A 19,313-nucleotide genomic window follows, 5' to 3' on the forward strand; every position below is an offset into this window, starting at 1 on the left:
GCAGGTACAGGCCTCTAGCAGAGAGCAGAGGAAGGACACGTCCGACCTGTGCCGCGGCTTTATCTGGTGGCCAATGGAAGCGCGCAACCAGCCTGCTGACGGTCTCCTGATCGGACCGGGACTCCTTCAGCGTTCCCACGTGGGCAGGAACAGGCGCTTCCCTTCCCGAGTCCTAGCTGGCAGGCCGTGTCTGACGGGGCCACAGCCTCACATACCCCCGCCTCAGGCCACCCCGCTGCCGGCCGTTAACGGACAGCTGACCCCTACCCCACGCCGTGTCCCTTCCGTTCCGCTGCGCCTGCGTGGAGGAGCCCGTCGGGCCGCCTCCGGTAGGGTTAAAGCGCATGCGCAAAGAGGAGGGTGGGTGGGATGTCGGACGTCTGGGCTGTTGCTGCCTGGTGAGTCAGTGACGTCGGGCAGGCGCCACGCCAGGAGGGCCCAGGTGAGTGACGGGGTGGTGGCGCCTGGCCGCAGGGGCTTGGGGGTCGCAGGAATGCGGCTGCGGGGAGGCAGAGCCCTTCTCGGGTGTCGGCGCCGCGCCACCTCGCAGCCGCCTCTCCGTCTTCCCTAGTCGGGGCGCCGAGCTGCAGCGACCCGCGGCCTCATGGAGGACGAGGACTGCCCCGACCTGGTCCCGATAAACGCCGCCCGGGCGGAGGAGACCGAGCTCGGCCCCGGCAGGAAGATCCCCGTGACGATCATCACGGGCTATTTAGGTGAGGCGCGGCCTGCCCCGCTTCCGTGCTCTCTTCCCGGCGCTCTACGAAAGGCCTGCGGGAAACCCCTGGGTGTGAGGCCGGGCTGTGACGGGGCGCTGTAGCCTCCGTGCCCGCGAGTTGGGCGGCTAAGGGAGGCCCTGAGCGCCTAGCAGAAAGGCGTCCTCATCCTGCTCCTTCTCAGTGCCATTCCGGTTAGATTTGCAGACGGTTTCAAACACTTGTCCAGCCTCCAATTGCTGCTCTTAGCAGCCTGTTTTCAGGGTCTGGTTTGTTCTGGCCACGTTGGACAAATGTCCTCCTGCCACTTCATGTCAGAAGAGCGTAATGAATTTGCCTCAGTTAATTGCGAACTTAACTGCAGTCTTACAGATGCGAGGTTTGGCTTCTCTCTCCTACACTAACACAATTATTCGGAGCTTCAAATATAGTTATGCAAAGATCAGGTGTAATTTAGGATCTCCAGCACAAAGTTGTAAATTTGCACTGCATCATACTCTCAGAAAGCCTTATGGGCAGGGAAGGAAGACTGCTGTACTGAATTTCCCTAGTTGGGATTGCATGTGTGGGGTAAAACTGTTGGTATTGTGGTATTACAGGAGCTGTGAATGTCTTGCTCAACTATGCCTCATGTCGAGGCAGTAGCTCGTTGGTGATAAGTGATGACAAAAGAGCTTGTCAGAAAAGGTGGTGAGTGGGAGAAGAGTAAGTGCCCCGTTGGTGAGAGGAGCATAAAAACAATGTTTTCTGGGAAAAGACTGCTCATCTGATACAGAACTTGTGAGTTCATCAAGCACAGGCACTTAGTTAATGGAAAACTATAGGTCTTTTAAAGCTGAGGTTTAATGTGCTGATAGTTTTATGGGGCCAAATACTTCTACAAATTATTTTTTACATTACTGTAATAGAGAGCAGGTTACAAGAATGAAAACTCATATTAAAAAAGAGATCAGATTTGTGTGGAGTATGCATGAATGCAATAGTATTTGCTTTTTATTTGAAAACTTAAGCTTTAAAAATTTTTAATAGAAACATGGTCTGTATTCTAGGAGCGGGAAAAACAACTCTTCTAAATTACATACTGTCAGAACACCATAATAAAAGAATAGCAGTTATTCTGAATGAGTTTGGAGAAGGTATGTAAACTTGCAGAAACTTTTTCTAGATGTAAAATGACAAATACATAAAACTTCTGGAAACTAAGAATGTGGTAGTTTTATTACTGAAGTTAATGACATACCTCCTAGTCTTCAGAAGGCCAAAAAGTATGTTGGCTGGAATTCTTAAAATAATAGTATGTTTTACTCTACATAGATTCAGTCCCTCAGAGACAAAGAAATGAATATAGTACTCTGTTGGAAGTGCTGTACCTCCATTTATCCTATTTGTTTTCAAGCAGATGGAAATTAAAATAATGTGTTGGTAGATTCCTTTCCCAATTCTTTCCCCTCAGCCACTTATGAATCACAAAGTTTTTTAGACCAAGAAAACTCGGAGATGTGTGTTTGGTGTCTATAGTTCTTTGCTTTTCCTTCTTAGGATTTTGAACTGTTACAGCTGTAACTGTGTGTCCGTACCAGAATCAGCATTGCTTAGAGCTTGCACTGTGTTGTTGGTGGGTTTTCTGTTTGTTTTCGTCAACAAAGATGCATTTCACTGTTCTGATCATGGAGCCTAAAATAAAGTGTGCAGACAGAGCTTCTATTAGGTATCAAGATAGAGGTTGACTTGCCTTTCTTTTGTAGAATTTTTGGTGTACTTTCATCCTCTTTATAGAACCACCTGACATTGACATTCCAATTTCTCATAAAATGGAAAATACTAATTTCTGAAGAATGTGTCAGAAATGTGCTCTTGGGTGGGGGGGATACAATCCAGGATTAAAGAATGTGTAGCAACTTGAATATTTCATGTCTCTCTTGCAGGTGTTTTCATTCAAAGTTGAAGGTTAAAATTACAGTGCTACTTATGTTTCCAGGAAGTGCCATGGAGAAATCCCTGGCCGTCAGTCAAGGGGGAGAACTCTATGAAGAATGGCTGGAGCTCAGGAATGGCTGCATGTGTTGTTCAGTAAAGTAAGGAAGGACTACTATGCAAGTTTGTGCAAAGTGGGGCTTTGGGGGGAGTGCTGAGGAAAGGAGAAGGCATCCAGGATTTGATTCCTAAAACTGATGGTAGTATTGTTAGTGACTTCTTCTGTCAGATAAAGCAAGAACTGGAATTTGGGAGGTAGAAATTTATTTCCTTTTACTGCCTTACTGGTTCAGACTTAGCGTATTTCAGAAAAATAAATACCAACTTGTATGACATTGAGGTGTTGAAGGGTATGGAGCTATCTCTCTTCTGTGAAGTGTTACATTCTTTTGTGCAGAGAGCTAAAGATTCAGGGAGCCTGGAACTAAAGTTTCCTAATTACCACATTAGATACTTGTGCGGTGTTTCTCTCTTAGTTAATACTTTAATGAGAGGCCTTTTGGTGGCATAATGAAACATGGTATTCCCAGTTATAAAGTGATGGTCAAGTAAAAAATCAGGAGTGTGTTTGTTTCTTGGGCATGATTTTACCCTGATTGTTTGAATGCTGGATTGCTTGTGCTGAGTGTGTAACAAAGGTGATGGTCTGTTTGCCCTGAAAATTTGGAAGAGTTCATCCTGTGCCTTGAATTGGGATAGTAAGTGGAAAACAGAATACCCCATTGTATTACATTTTACTGCAATGTAAAGAATTCTGCTGTTACTGCCAGGTTTTATATACATTGGTTTCTTATATTAAATGCCATACGTTTCTGCTTCAGGGTGACTTAATCAGCTGAGATTTAAATAAATGACACATCTTAATTTTGCTGTAGGTGATGTTGAAAGGCAGAAGAATGTGGTCCAGTTTCCCTACCCCCCTCCATGTACCCCCTTTCCTTTTGTAATCTCAGTTTTCAAACCAAATAGCTACATATTTATGCAAACCTACAGGTTTTTAAATGTTTGTAAATGAATCTTCATTTAAATCACCTTTAATTTGCCTGTTAGGAGTAGGCAAATGCTATTTTCAGACTAAAATGAAACAAAAAAACTACAGTTTGCCTAATACTAGAGCAGAGGCTTGAATAGTCATTGTAGACTGTTAAGTCCTGATTTGGGCCTTTGCTTGGATGATACTGACACTGTGTTCTGCATCAGAAGATACGTGTTTATACATGTTTTGGCTTGTGTTCTCTGTTCTCAGGTTTAATTATTTCTTCTTACAGGGACAATGGTGTGAAGGCTATTGAGAACCTGATGCAAAAGAGAGGAAAATTTGACTATATATTGTTAGAAACAACCGGTTTGGCAGATCCAGGTAGTTTTATATTATGGGTTTTCATAACCATGATAATTATTCTGGTTTTATGAAGTGCTTATTTGCTCCCAGTCAGTTCACTGTGTGAAATGTATTACAAACTGGTGAGTTTTCAGGCACATGCTTTGATTGCTATATAGACTAAAATTGAAGTGGGTAAGGTGCAGAAGCAGCGTTATGGGTGGAGTTGTTTGGGTGTTTTGAGTTTTTTTGAACTTGCTCTAAATTGACTCTAAGGCTTAAGAGAAATCTAGTTGAAATGTATTTCTGTCAAGAGAAGAAATTGGAGAAGGCTCGGAGAAGAAGCATCCTCTGAAACAACTAGTTTTCAGTAGGCTTTTGCTATTCTACACTGCTCCTTCTAAAGTATAAATTATTAGCATCTGATGTAATGTTACATTGGTTATTATAAGCCTTACATTGTGTGAAGTCATAAACTGTGCTACAAAACAGGCTAACACATTCTTCTGGTATGAACAGACCAATAATCTTACCAATTTCTTATGCGCTCTGTAGTGATATCTATTATAAATAAGTGTTTAAACTTGAGCTCATGTTAATAATGAATCTTCTTAATAAAACAATCTTCTCTGAACTATCTCAATTAAAAATGGGTTGTTGATCGAGATTGGAGGAAATTCTTATCAGAAATTCAGTTTCCCGTTTAGGAGACCGATGCTTTCCAGCTCAGAGCTAAATAGTTGTCATGGTAAAGTAATTTTCTTCAAAAGAAAGGACATTGATTTGGCCTCTGTTACACACAAATTCTATTTGGGTCAAATTGTAAAACTATTAAGCTTTTTGGAAAAAAAAATCAATAGATACCAGAAAACCATTAGATGTTGTGGCCCTTGCTGTATCTTGCATGAGTAAGCACCATGAACCACTGACGGGTATTTGTTGTTGATACAGAGTGACGTTTGGACAGGTTTACATGTTGGAATGAGTTTAATTTCTGGTATTTTTTTTCCCCTCTGATGTCCTTAATAGTCTTAGCCTGCCAGCAACTAAGGATCTGATAACTGAAAGAAAACAACTACTGTTTTTGCTGTCAGGTGCTTGTCTCCTTCTTATTGTGACATTGATGTATCTTAAGTTGTTTTGTTATGATTAGATTAAAAAAAAAAAAAAAAAACAAAAGCCCAAAAAAGGCACATCTTACAGTTGCTAGAATCTGTTTTACAAGGCTATTTTCAAAGAAAACAGAAATAGAGTAGTACACAAGTGATAGATTCCAGGTCCCTCCTAGAATGTGGTTCTAATTGTTAAAATTATCTAAAGCTAGAAGCTTTCTTGTAGACCTGAGATAATTAAGGAAAGTATTCTTTTCTATACCCAGTTATTCTTGATTTACTTTATCCTGTCGATTTATGATACAGGAGACTGCATAGGAGAATTTTTACAAATCAGTGGAAAAGGACCCTAGGAGTTGGTTGATTACTCCCACGTGTCCCAATTCAATTTTTATGTAATGGTTTTAGCTGTGTCCTGCGCATGTGTACCATGACCTAGCAACAATGTCTGAAAGGCAAAGAGGAGTAGTGCAGAATGTTCTAGAGAGGAGGGAGCATTGCAGCGTAGCAATGACAGATACTTGATATTACTGAGTAAAAGTAATCTACACATTTTACATACATCTGGACTGGTGAGATTTTTAAAACGTTTTGTAGTCATGGCAGTTGATGTACAGACAAAATACAATGATTTGGTAGGTGTTAAGACAAATGTGAGGATGGGTATTTGACATCTATAATGGCTTCTGAGTTTGGAAGAGAAGAGTTTCAAGTACAGCACTACAAGTAAGAGTTTTTCTGTGAAATGTCTGAACCCTGAAAGTCAACTGGAAGATGTCATTTTTGCAACTAAATGTACTGCTCTTTTCAGGAGCTGTGGCCTCCATGTTCTGGGTCGATTCCGAGCTGGGAAGTGACATCTATCTTGACGGTAAGAAGTGCAGGTTTGTTGTCTAATGTATTGGCATTCCATATCTGGATTTAATATAATGTATCAGTATCATTTAAGGCAAGGTTTCAGAAAATGTTTGAAATACATGATCTTCATTCTCACTGCTGTCCCAAAAGCAGGGCTGTTACATGGGGTGCAGTGCACTGATATACACACAGAGCAGAGGAACTGGATTCTTTCCATGTCTGTGGAGAGACGGGTGTGAGGTGCTAATGCCACAAATACAGCACACTACACACAGAACCTAGAGCCTATTGACCTGAATTGACACTAGTTGGTTAGCAACTACTGCATCATCTCCTCTTGGTCAAGTATATTGAAATTAGTGCGCGTGCTCCTTGAAGGTGTGGGGGGGTCATTTGCGTAGCCCTTTAATAGGGTGAGTGGTCACAATCTCCTCCTGCCACCCTTACCTTTCCCTCAGTTGTTGTTGACTTTGTTCTTTCCTGGCAGTGCCCCAGCTCTTGCACCTGCCTGGACAGGCTTTATCAGCCTCTCAGCTGTTCTCCAAGGATACTTTTGAGCAAAGCCTGCTCTTCATCGGTCCTTTGGCCCTTCTTCTGAAGTAGTGCTGTTAGCAAAGCAAGTCAGTACAATAAACCCTAAGTTAAACAATGTCTGAGCAGTAACCCAAACACACTTCTGTCCCTGTGAATATTCTACTTTATAGATATCATCACATCACCAAATTTGACTAGAGACCCACTTGCTTATTCTGATGCTTGTTTTATCTACTTGGTGAGCTGTTGAGGTTTACTAAATTCAGTGAAGTTGTGTAATGCTTTGCTAAGTAATCAGATAATAGAGGGATGTTGATTCTGGTGAAAGGGGGCAAAAAACCCTCATTAATTAAATGCTATAAAACACTGTTTATGAGTAATATTATGGGTCTTAGAATTTTTTTCTGATGCATTTCCAAAATTGTTTCTTTTTGATCTCTTAACTTGTCAAATATCTGCACTTTCCTGCCTTTTGGTTTCTGCGTTCTTTGCCAATTGTACTCTTGTTAACCCCTGTATTTGCTGTGTTATAATAAAAATTTGAGTTTACCCAGGTTTAAGTCATCGCTATACGTAGTTAAAGAGTGCTTTGAATGTTAATATTTATTTATTTAAAATGCAGGGGGAAAAACCTTGCTTTTTGGCTTAAGGAAAAATATGGTGATAAAACTTGGGTCAGCTTGTGAAATAGCCATCTAGCCAGGGAAACATTCAGTTGACTAGAAAACGGCATCTTAAGTTTCTGCCAGAGAACTGCAGATTCCCGGTCCCTTGGAATCAGAGTAACTGCATGCCTCGCCTCAGTCAGTCCCCTTAATTTGCTTTTGTAACCTGTAAAAGTGCACCTCTGCCAATTTCCTGTTGTGGACAGAGGAGGAGAGGCATCCACCTTGTGAAGATTTATCTCACTTGGTTTGGTAGACCTTGTTTTTTTAAACCTCAGATATGAGTAACAAATAAGAAAATAGTCAGATGTCAAATCAGTCAGATAAACTAGAAGCATGGGAAGTATTACAAGCAGTTGTAAACATGGTGATACTGCTACTTTCATAGTTGTACAAGAAGTTTGAGTTGTTAGCTGCTTTCAGCACATTCTGTTTTAATTGTTCTCTTTTTTAGGTATCGTATCTGTTGTTGATGCTAAGCATGGATTGCAGGTAAGTTACTGGAACTCTGACATGGTTTAAAACTGCAGTGTTAGAACAGCTATTGCAATAAGGTTGATGGAGATGAATTACATTTTTACAGTGGCTTTAATTCTTACAAGGGGTGAGGAAGTATTTCAGTTACTGTGGTATATTAGTTCTATATTTTGAATGGGAACAGGGAAGTACTGATATTCGTAGGAACTCTGATTCTTGCCAATGCACCAGAATGTCTACTAAGAGTCACAGGATTGCTAGATACCAGATTCCTTCTATCACTTCAGCCAGGAGTCTCAAGTGTCTAGGTACCATTTCATCTTAAAAGATGCTTCATTAGACCGAAGCAGACAAAAAGAGCAGGTATTAGAGGAATACGTATAAAGTGTAATGTAGGAATACACCTATAGAACAGTGAGGTTAGACAACAGCAGAAACTGAGGTTAAATAAAATAGGCCAACTTCTTTTGTAACAGCTACTCATAAAAATAACTATTTGTGACTTAATAATGTAGAAAGTGAATGCTTTGGTTAGGTATTGATTTTGCAGGATTCAATATTAACTATAAGAAAGGATGTCTTCATGGTAAAGCAACTCATGCTGTGGAAGTGTTTTTAATACCTCTGTATTTTATAGTGGCTGCAAACAGCTGAGAGAACGAAGAATAATGGTTTAAAAATAAGGAAGCAGTCCCTACTTTAAAAGATTATATTTTGTTTGGACTATTTGGATTTCTCATTTTACTTGAGCTGATCTAATAGCTGATTTACTGGAAGGAGACAGTCCTGTCCTCTTAATAGTTTGTGTGATGCTAGGATGGAACTAATGTGTCCCATAGCAAGCCAGCTTGGTGGGTTGAGCCATTGTATTTAGCAAGGTCTTTTGTGGAGGAGCTGGTGGAAGAATGAGGGAAAGGGACTTGATAGCTGGTTTAGCAGAAACTGACTTTTAAATCAGCTCAGCTGTAATAAGAAACCACAGTGTGCCTTAAGTCAGCCTGCCTTTCAGCTGGCTACCCCTGTACTCGTTTTGAGTATGTTTTATTACTTGGAAGAATTTTGTTCTCTTTATTTCTTTCTCTTCATGCAATGCTGATTTATTGGCTTGAATCAAGTATTACTGTGTTGCACACAGCAGTGCTAAATTACTGTTTAAAAAAATTTATAAAAAAATTTAAACTTTGAAGTAGTAAGTCAGAAATAACACAAATATTTTAAATATTCAGCTTTTCTGTTATTATAGAAAGCTCTTCAAAAACTCTAACATTATTTAATCATAATACTATACAGCACAGACCTTCACTCAAATATTAGAAACTTCTGACTTCCTTAGTTATGTGCCAAATTAAAGTCTTTTCATATATATAAAGTACTCCCTAACTTGTACAATACCTCTGGTTGCAAAGCTTGACCTCAACAGCTGCTTGTGATTCAAAGAATTTTGAAAGCCATACAGGGAATGCAATGACACTGAGATAATAGGGAGCAATTTAAGGGCATCATGCTCCAGAGAACCAACCCATAGCAAGAAAAGCTGAAAAATAGTACCCTGTGACCAGACTGACAAATTGAAACTGAAGTGGTAATTGATATTTTGGGTTATCACTCTGATGGCTTTATCTGAAATACTCTGCTTAGGTTATGCACAATCAGGAAGTGGTTCTGGCTTGTTTTTTTGCTTAAAGGTGACAGATTGACACTGTTTTTTTTAAGTCAAAAAATGTTAGACGCTTGATAATTGCACTTGAAAAAAAAATAGCCTTATAGATTTTTTAATTTATGTATTTCCCGTGACAGTTAATTCCACTTTGATTTGATATTACTGTGTCTTTAAAACCAAGTTTAAAAGTAATGGTCCTGGTACATTTAGAGCAGATGAAGGAATACACTCTAATCTTCACAGAGATACCAGGTGTAAGAAGTGAGCTCTTACTAATATTATAGCATCAATATAAAGTTGCACTGATTCCAGGTGTCTGTGATGCTGCTCTCCCGGAGATTGTTGCCTCCACGGCAGAGTGGGCAGGAAGCAACTTAAAGCTGAACCTTTGCCACTTCAGTGCAGTCTGTGGCTCTGCCAAGATTAAGTGAGGTTTTATGTTAAGCTAAACTTCATGCAGCTTCTTGATAGGCCGCCCTTTTTTTTTCCCTTTTACTAATTCTCCTTTGAGCACATTAGCTTGGACAGACAGGTGATAAAGAACTCCTGCAACATGATCAGAACTGCTGCATTTGACAGTGTGAACTGACTTCTCAGCCCAGTTACAGTTTGAACAGACCACAAACACCACAAACACACAAGTTGGGCAGACTTGCCAAGGAGTAGTGGTTTATTTGTACAAACACAGCCTGGAGAAGAGAAGGCTTGGGGGGGACCTCATTGCAGCCTTCCAGTACCTGAAGGGAATATACAAACAGGAGGGCAATCGACTCTTTAAAAGGGTAGACAATGGAAGGACAAGGGGGAATGGATTAAAACTAAAGGAAGGAAGGGTTAGATTAGATATTAGGGGGAAGTTTTTTACAGAGTGAGGGGTGAGGTGCTGGAACAGGCTGCCCAGAGAGGTGGTGGATGCCCCGTCCCTGGAGGCGTTCAAGGCCAGGTTGGATGGGGCCCTTGGCAACCTTGTGTAGATCCAGGCTGGAGGTTGGTGTCCCTGCCTGTGGCATCGGGGTTGGAGCTCTGTGATCCTAGGGGTCCCTTCCAACCCAGACCATTCTATGATTCTATGAACACAGAGAAAGCGTTACAGATTTTTACTATAGAAGTACAGTTTGTCAAATCTTTCAGAGAAAAGGAGTATGCTGTTATCTCTATGAAATCCTTTATCGCAAGCCTAACCCATCTCGTAAGAATTAACTTACATCATGTTCATTAGTAAAATGATCACACTTTCATTTTTTCAGATGTGTTTTACCATGGTTACTGTTAGTCATTATGACTTTGTTTTACTTCATTGTAAATCTGAAAAGTAATTAATAAAATATAGTTTTCCTTCTCTTTAGCATTCTAATGATAAAATAGTTTTCATGAAAGAAATCATAAACTTCTGTAACCATAGAATCACAGTATCATAGGGGTTGGAAGGGACCTTGAGAGTTCATCGGGTCCAACCCCCCTGCCAAAGCAGCTCCCTAGCTCATATTGCACAGATGGGCGTCCAGACAGGTCTTGAATATCTCCAGAGAAGGAAACTCCACCACCTCCCTGGGCAGCCTGTCCCAGGGCTCTGTCACCCTCACTGGGAAAAAGAGAGTGGAGAAACCTTACAGAGAGAGCTGGGCAGTCACAACTACGTGAAGTTTAAGAAGGGCAAGTGCCGGATTCTGCAGGTGGGAAGGGGCAGCCCTGACTACACATCCAGACTGGGGGATCAGATGCTGGACGCCAGCCATACTGAGAGGGATTTGGGGGTCTTGGTTGATGGCAAGTTAAACATGAGCCAGCAGTGTGCCCAGGCAGCCAGGATGGCCAACAGCATCCTGGGGTGCATCAAGGATGGCATCGCCAGCTGGCCCAGCAGGAGGGGATTCTCCTGCTTTACACTGTGCTGGTGTGGTCTCACCTCAAATGATTTTTGGGAACTACAGTACAAGAGGGACACAAAAATATTGGAGAGTGTCTAGAGGATGGCAGTGAGGATAGTGAAGGGTCTGGAGGGGTAGTCTTATGAGGAAAGACTGAAGTCTCTTGGTTTGTACAGCCTGGAGAAGAGGAGGCAGAGGGCAGACCTCATTGTGGTCTGTGGCTTCCTGACAAGGGGGAGTAAAGGGATAGGTGCTGATCTCGTCTCTTTGGTAACTAGTGATAGAAGCCAAGGGAACAGCATGATACTGTGATGGGAGGTTTAGGTTGGATGTTAGGAAGAGGTTCTTTACTGAGAATGTGGTCAGGCGCTGGAACAGGCTCCCCAGGGAGCAGCAATGAGCTTGCCTGAGCTCAAGAAGCATCTGGACAATGCACTCAGGCCCATGCTCTCACTTGACTGGTCCTGTGTGGAGCCAGGAGTTGGAGTCAATGATCTTTATGGGTCCCTTCCAACTCAGGGTATTCTGTGATTCTATGAATAGGCTTAATCCAGTTGTTTTCATTTTTGTCTAGCACTTGACAGAAGAAAAGCCAGACGGTCTTGTCAATGAAGCATCTCGGTATGGATGTATAAATTAATTTTATATGTCACAGTTAGGAACTGCACTGTATAAAAGTTTGTTTGAAGTAGCTTCTTTTATAAGGCTTTTTTGTCCTGCTTTGCCTATAAACCAGGGCAGATTGGTCTTTTTGCCAGGATCTGACTCTTCTAAATACATATTGTATTCTAATAGGTATTGTATGGATGGAATTTGATGTAAATGAAGGGGAACCACCTGCGATGGGGAAGAAAGACGTGTATATTAGCATCTGTCAGGTGCTCACAGTGGAACTGTAGATATTTTGCATGTGGAGCCGCAATGATAGAAGTCTTCGTAAAGCAGGGAGATTGAATTATGACTTTGTGAAGACTACATGCAAAAGAAACAGGGGCTTTTGAAGTTATAAATCAGCAAGCACTTCAGGTTAGATGACATTTTTTTAAAACAACAAAAAAAATCAGCAAGCTTTGTGGTTTGGTAAGTGCCTCTGACAGTACAGAACAGCACCTCAAGGAGAACCCAGTAGTATCACTTCAGTGACAGTCCATGATGTTCTAATTTCTAATGACAAAACTCATGCTGATTTTTTGGTGGTGTGGTGGAGGTGATGTTTCTGCCTTACAGAAAAAGTCTTTGTTCATACTGTCTTTTTTCTTTTTCTTTTTTTCTTAATGCATAGGCAGGTTGCATTAGCTGATCTTGTAATCATCAATAAAACAGATCTGGTTTCAGGAGAAGAATTGAATAGAGTGAGAACATCTGTCAGGTATGAAACTTTTAGCATAACTAACCATGTACTGGCTCATAGGTAATTTTTATTTAAACATAGCTACTTCCTTCTTGCTATTAATTCAGAAATCAGATCTCATGATTATACTGACACAAATCATTAGCTTAGAAGGGAAAAGAGACTGCCTCTTTTGAAAGGCATTTCATGTGCTTAAACAGTCTTAATGTTTTCCCAATCTAGGTAAGTTTTGATGTTACTTCTTAGGAACAGGCCTTTGAAGTGGCCACGGTCATACTTTTTTGAGCAGCTGTTCCCATTTTACTGAATTAGCATTAGGAAAAAAAATCATAGAATTGTAGAATCATAGAATTGTAGGGGTTGGAAGGGACCTCGAGAGATCATTGGGTCCCACCCCCCTGCCAAAGCAGCTCCCTGGGACATATCACTCAGATAAGCGTCCAGGCGGGTCTTGAATATCTCCAGTGAAGGAGACTCCACCACCTCCCTGGGCAGCCTGTCCCAGGGCTCTGTCACCCTCACTGGGAAAAAGTTCTTCCACATGTTGGTGCGGAACTTCCTGTGCTCCAACTTGCAGCCATTGCCCCTTGTCCTGTCTCCACAGACCACTGAAAAGGGGCTGGCTAATTCCCCGTGCATTCCATGCTTAAGATACTTATAGACATTAATTAGATCCCCCCTAAGTCTTCTCTTCTCAAGGCTGAACAGTCCCAGCTCACTCAGCCTTTCCTCATAGGGTAGATGCTCCAGGCCCTTAATCATCATCTTAGCCCTTCTTTGGACTCTCTCCAGGAGATCCTGGTCCTTTTTATACCAGAGAGCCCAGAACTGGACACAGTACTTCAGGTGGGGCCTGACCAGGGTAGAGTAGAGGGGAAGGATCACCTCCTTTGGCCTGCTGGCCACACTCCTCCTGATGCACCCCAGGATTCCATTGGCTCTCTTGGCCACCAGGGCACACTGCTGGCTCATGGCCAACCTGTCATCAACCAGGACCTGCAGGTCCTTCTCCACAGAGCTCTTCTCCAGCAGGTCATCCCCCAGCCTGTACTGATACAAGTGGTTATTCCTTCCCAGGTGCAAGACTCTGCATTTGCTTTTCTTGAACCTCATCTGTTTCTCCCTGCCCAACTCTCCAGCCTGTCCAGGTCTCTCTGAATGGCAGCACAGTGTTCCTGTGTGTCAGCCACCCCTCCCAGCTGTGTATCATCAGTGTACTTGCTGAGGGTGGATGCTATTCCCTCATCATGGTCGTCAAGATATTAAACAGGACTGGACCCAACACTGAGCCCTGGGGAACATCGCTAGTAACAGGCCTCCAGTCAGATTCTGCTCCATGAATCACAACCCTCTGGGCTCGGTCTGACAGCCAATTCTCAACCCACCCCACTGTCCACTCATCTATCCCATGCTCTCTCAGCTTTGTTATCAGGATGTCATGGGAGACAGTATCAAAGGCCCTGCTGAAGTCAAGGTAGATGACATCCACTGCTCTCCCTCCATCTACCCAGCTGGTGATGAGATCATAGAAGGCTATGAGATTGGCCAGGTACGATCTCCCCTTGGTGAATCCATGCTGACTACTCTTCATGACCTTCTTCTCTTCCAATTGCTTGGAGATGGCGTCCAGAACAAGCTGTTCCATCACCTTTCCTGGGACAGAGGTGAGGCTGACTGGCCGATAGTTACTAGGTTCCTCCTTCTTGCCCTTTTTAAAGACTGGAGTGACATTGGCTATCCTCCAGTCTTCAGGCACTTCTCCTGTCCTCCAAGACCTGTTGAAGATGATAGAGAGCGACTCAGCAATCACCTCTGCCAGCTCCCTCAGCACATGTGGATGTGAACCATCTGGGCCCATGGATTTGTGTGCATTAATCCCTTTGAGCCGCTCTTGGACCTCCCCTACTTCAACCACAGGGAAATTCTTCATTTCCCAAACATTCCTACTATCATCCAGTGTCTGTGGGTCCCAGGGGGCCTTTGAAGTTAAGACCGAAGCAAAGGCAGCATTCAGTATCTCCACCTTCTCAGCATCCCCTGTTACTAGGACACCCTCCTCATTCAGCAAGGGACCTACATTATCCCTGGTCATCCTCTTACTATTCACGTATCTAAAAAAACCCTTTTTATTATCCTTTATGTCCCTTGCCAGCTTCACTTCCAAGTGGGCTTTAGTCTTCCTAGTCACGTCCCTACAGGCCCTGACCACATTCCTGTATTCTTCCCAGGTGCTCAGACCCTTTTTCCACAATTCATAGACCTTCTGCTTCCCTTTGAGTTTACTCAATAGCTCCGTGTTCATCCACACAGGTCTATTGCCTCTTTCCCAATTTCTTACTCAAAGGGATGCATCGTTCCTGTGCTTGGAAGAAGCACTGTTAGAATGCTAGCCAGCTCTCACAGGCTCCCTTACCTTCTAACAGCGTAGCCCACGGGATAGCTCCTATTAAGTAGCGGAGGAGATCAAAGTTAGCTCTTCCAAAATTCAGGGTTGCTATCCTATTTTTTGGCTTGCTTCTTCCACCCAGGATCTTGAACTCAACCATTTCATGGTTGCTTTGTCCTAAGCTGCCCCTGACCTTCACTTCCCTAATGAGCCCGTCCTTGTTAGTGAAAACAAGGTCCAGCACCCGCTCTCCCCTTGTAGGCTCCTGCACCATCTGTAGCAGGAAATTGTCTTCAACATACTGCAGAAATTGTCTGGACTGCATACGACTGGCCGTGTTGCTTGCCCAGCAAATATCTGGGTAATTGAAGTCCCCCATAAGGATCAGTGCCCGGGATCTTGAGGCTACTTCTAACTGCTTATAGAATGCGCTATCAACTCGCTTCTCTTGATCAGAGGGCCTATAGCACACTCCCACAACAATGTCACCCATACAAGTTTGCCCCTTGATTTTTAACCCACAAGCACTTGTCAGATGGTTCATCCTTCCCCAGGTGGAGGTCAATACATTCTAGGTGCTCTCTCACATTAAGAGCAACTCCTCCACCTTGCTGCCCTAGCCTATGTTTCCTAAAAAGCACATAGCCATCCATGACAGCGTGCCAGTCATCCAGGTTGTCCCACCACGTCTCTGTGATTGCAATGAGATCGTGGCCCTGCGACTGCACGAAGACCTCTAATTCTTCTTTTTTGTTCCCCATGCTACGTGCAAAATTTCCTGGCAGAAGTGGCTACACTGAGGAGTAATCAGGGCAATCCACAGAATTTTCCCTACTCTCACGTGGAAAAACGTCCCCAAGTCCACCACTGTGCTGTTGGTATTTACCTTTTTGCACCATCAACTCACGTTGTGGCTCCCGAAGCCTAACCCCAGCAGCCTTCTTAATATCCCCTTCCCCCTTCCTGACTAGTTTAAAGCTCGATCAATGAGCCCTGCTATCTCCTGGGCAAGGATCCACTTTCCTTTGTAGGACAGGTGAGCCCCATCAGCAGTCATCATGCCAGGAGCAGAGTACACCATCCCCTGATCAAAAAACCCAAAGTTCTTGTGCTGGCACCAGCCTTTCAGCCACACATTCAACTTGTGGGTTCTCCTGTCCTGCTCTGAGCCCCTCCTCCCACAAGTGGGGATAGAGCAGAATATTATTTGGGCTCCCCCCCTCCTCAACAGAGTGCCCCAGGTCCCGGAATTCCGTTTTGACAGCTTGCAGGCTACACTTTGTGATTGCGTCCCTGCCTGCTTGAACTATCAGTAATGGATAATAGTCAGTGGATCTTACCAGCCCTGGTAGCCTTCTGGTAATGTCCCTGACCTGAGCTCCAGGGAGACAGCACACCTCCCTGCGTGTAGGGAGGTGTGCTGTCTACATATAGGTCTGGTCTACATATAGGGCCTTCTGTCCCTCTGAGAAGGGAATCACCTACCACAACTACCTTTCTCTCTTGCCTAACAGGCAGTCTGGAGGCATGCAGATGATCGCCTCACTCTAGGCTTCCGCTTCCTCTGAGACAGAGGGGCTCCATTAATCTCCTCACTTACTTCCTCCTCAACTACCAGGGCCCCACACCTGTTGCTTAGGGAAACCTGTGGGAGTGGGTAGGTAGGCGGGGGGAATGCCTAGGACGGTGAGTTGGGACTGTCTTCCAGGCCTCCTCGGGGTTTGGGTCACTCCCATTTACCTGGCATGGGCAGAGAGGGGGGGACCGTCTTCAGGTGTGAGGTGTCTTCCCAACTCTCTTCCTTCTGGGACGCCAGGGAGCTACTCCACCAGTCAATCTCTCGCTCGCAATCCCTGATCGCTTGCAGTCTTTCGATCTCTTCCTTTAGTTCTACTACCAAACAAAGCAGATCATCGACCTGCTCACACCTCACACAGGTTAGGTGCTTGCCTCTTTTCCCTGGCAGCAGCAGACTCAGGCATTCCCTGCAGCCTGAGACATGAACCGCAGCATCCCTAGGCAGGCCATCTGTCGGGGTTGCCCCAGATTTTTAGGGGGAACCTCTCCACCTGGTGGAGACCATGGTTAATTGTCTGTTCACACAGCAGACAGGGAACCCTCAGCTCGCCCTTTGTACTCTGTGAGCCGGTCCTCTGAATTTAGCCTCTCAGCTAGCTAGGAGGGGAGGCTTGTCCTGCCTGCCCGAACTGCCACGCCGCGCCCTTCTGATGCACCACGCCCTGTTTGCCGGTCCTGTTCGCTGCTCTCTTGTATGGAGAGGGATAATTCCTGTCACCCTTAGCTCCCCCAATGAGTCACTGCTCTGGGCAGTGCAGGGGAGGAGTTGTTGATGGGTGCTGATGGGTGCAACCCTGCCTCTCTAAAGGCTAGTAGATAGAGTTCACTAATAAATGCAAAGACGCATTGAGGAAGTCCTAAGTGATTGTCATTGATGTAGAAGAAGAAGAACCAATGGATTGAAACAAATTAGTGGTTGGACATGTCCCATCTTTTTCTATCAATGCCATGATTGCCGAGATGAAACACTAACATTTCTAAATTCTTTACAACTTTATTACTGATTCTCAAAGTGAAAATGTTTAGACCCAGAAGAGTGTATCATGAGAAATCTTGGGTAGGAAAACGCTAGTAAGTAGTTTATTGGCAGAACTTGTAAAGTCCATCAGCCCTTATTTAAGAAGTAGAAAAAGTCACATCCCAGTCTGTTGGGATGTCTGGTTTGTGCAGTGAGTTGGTAACAGTTGGAGTTATTGCTGTGGTAGTGCTTCTTATGCTGCTTTCCAAGGTTAACTTATTCAAGCAATATATGGTTGCATTTACATCTAATTTCTGATTTTTTTTTTCTGTTTTATTTTAGGTCAATAAATGGACTTGTTAAAATTCTGGAGACAAAACAATCAAGGTACTCAATGGCCACTATTAATAGGTACCAGGTCCTGATTCTTTTATGACAGATTTAAGTATGCTATTACATATGTTTGCTTAAAGGAAAACTATTGAATTAGAAATATTTAATTCAGTATTATTTTGCTAATAAGCATCCTAGATAAAGGACTTTTTTTCAAAGAAGTAAAAATGTACTGTGCTTTCATGTTCATTGTTACTGTTCACATCCTCCACTCCAGTAGTCACTGTTAAGATGTAGCTTATTTTATAGAGATTATCACTAGTGGGTTTTATTGCACTTTGCAATATAGCCGCAAATATTTTTTCTTTGCATGAGATGTGGATTTTACAAAAGCTTGGGATTTTTTTTTTCTCCAGAACCTGTATTTTGTTTTAAGTTTAATGTGAATATGGCTGTTTAAATTGAGCTGGGATGCCATTTATTGCATTTGTCAAAGTTCCTGAAAAATAACACAGGTGTATTGGCTTCAGCATGTTCCAGAAATGTTGAAGATTAAGGGAGTGTTTGTAGGTAGAAATTCAGAGTTTCTCTTTACTTGTTAAATGGATCTTGCAACTAAAAAGAAACTTGCAAGGCCAAGTTGTCTCTGACCTATTCCCTGATCATGTGTACTATTATGTTTTCTTTCTGTTCTGTCAGCTTAAGGATTTTTCTTATTTACCATCATTGCTGCAAATAAGTTGTTACGACAGAATGACTTTGAAAGCAGTGCAAAGAAACTTGTAAGAATAAAAAAGTAATTGCATTGTTTTTGCTATTTTTTCATTGAAATTTTGACCCGTGTTTCTTCTGGTTATGGTATTTCTCGGGATGTTAGAAGAATAGTCTGTCTTTCAGGCTGTTAGGGCTGATTTATGTACTATTGCGTAATTTATTTGACTATATTCTGATAAAGAAACCTGTACTAAAGGAACATTTTGTAAGCAACTTTTGAAGGGAAAATAGGCATAATCTTAAAGTGTATTTGACTTTTTAAAGTTACTGTCAAATGTAGTTGGAAAGTGTGGAGAAGAATATTTACTCTTGACATCTGATCAGAAGGGACAAGCAAGTGACTAGAATGTGTTTTTTACATTATAAACATTTAATCTTAGGAACTGCTTTGTAATGCTACATTGGGCTAGAAAAGTTCAATATTACTGGCTACCCTTCTGAGGTCTCATGTTTTAATATTCTTTTTAAAGAAGTAGTTGTATCTAGAAAGCTAGTAGTTGCTAGTAGTGCAACCTACAGTCTATATTGTTTTTATATTAAAAAAAAAAGTTTGTATGCAAGTTTATAGGTAGCTGTTCTTCCAAGTGTGTTTTATCAGTGCTGTCTGTTCCACATGATGCTTGTCTGCTTCATATGTGAGAGCTGAAATTCTTCACAGTAGCACTCGCCTCGCAGTGTATTTCAGGTTCGCTTGCTAGTGCTGTGTCAGTATAAGCAACGTGTGTTCCAGGAGTTTGTGTGTGCGGTG

The 19,313-nt window shown here is 42.9% G+C and overlaps 1 protein-coding gene across 3 annotated transcripts in view; it reads left to right on the plus strand.

The window, feature by feature from the left end:
* Positions 1-454: 454 nt before the first annotated feature.
* LOC311203505 (zinc-regulated GTPase metalloprotein activator 1A-like) overlaps positions 455-19,313 on the plus strand; it is a 32,793-nt gene continuing 13,934 nt past the window's right edge. For 2 of the 3 annotated variants that reach the window (XR_014617977.1, XM_084278228.1), the window contains exons 1-9: positions 455-716; positions 1,766-1,852; positions 2,695-2,791; positions 3,959-4,050; positions 5,935-5,994; positions 7,635-7,672; positions 11,760-11,806; positions 12,468-12,554; positions 17,801-17,869. Coding sequence is in view for 2 of the 3 variants with exons in the window: in XM_084278228.1 (XP_084134354.1) it covers positions 605-716; positions 1,766-1,852; positions 2,695-2,791; positions 3,959-4,050; positions 5,935-5,994; positions 7,635-7,672; positions 11,760-11,806; positions 12,468-12,554; positions 17,801-17,869 (689 nt within the window). In the remaining variant the exon portion in view is untranslated. The remainder of the gene's footprint in view (positions 717-1,765; positions 1,853-2,694; positions 2,792-3,958; positions 4,051-5,934; positions 5,995-7,634; positions 7,673-11,759; positions 11,807-12,467; positions 12,555-17,800; positions 17,870-19,313) is intronic. The other variant, XM_084278229.1, reaches the window with a different exon arrangement.

This window comes from Gallinula chloropus (genome assembly GCF_964237585.1).
Source record: "Gallinula chloropus genome assembly, chromosome: Z".
Taxonomy (NCBI): domain Eukaryota; kingdom Metazoa; phylum Chordata; class Aves; order Gruiformes; family Rallidae; genus Gallinula; species Gallinula chloropus.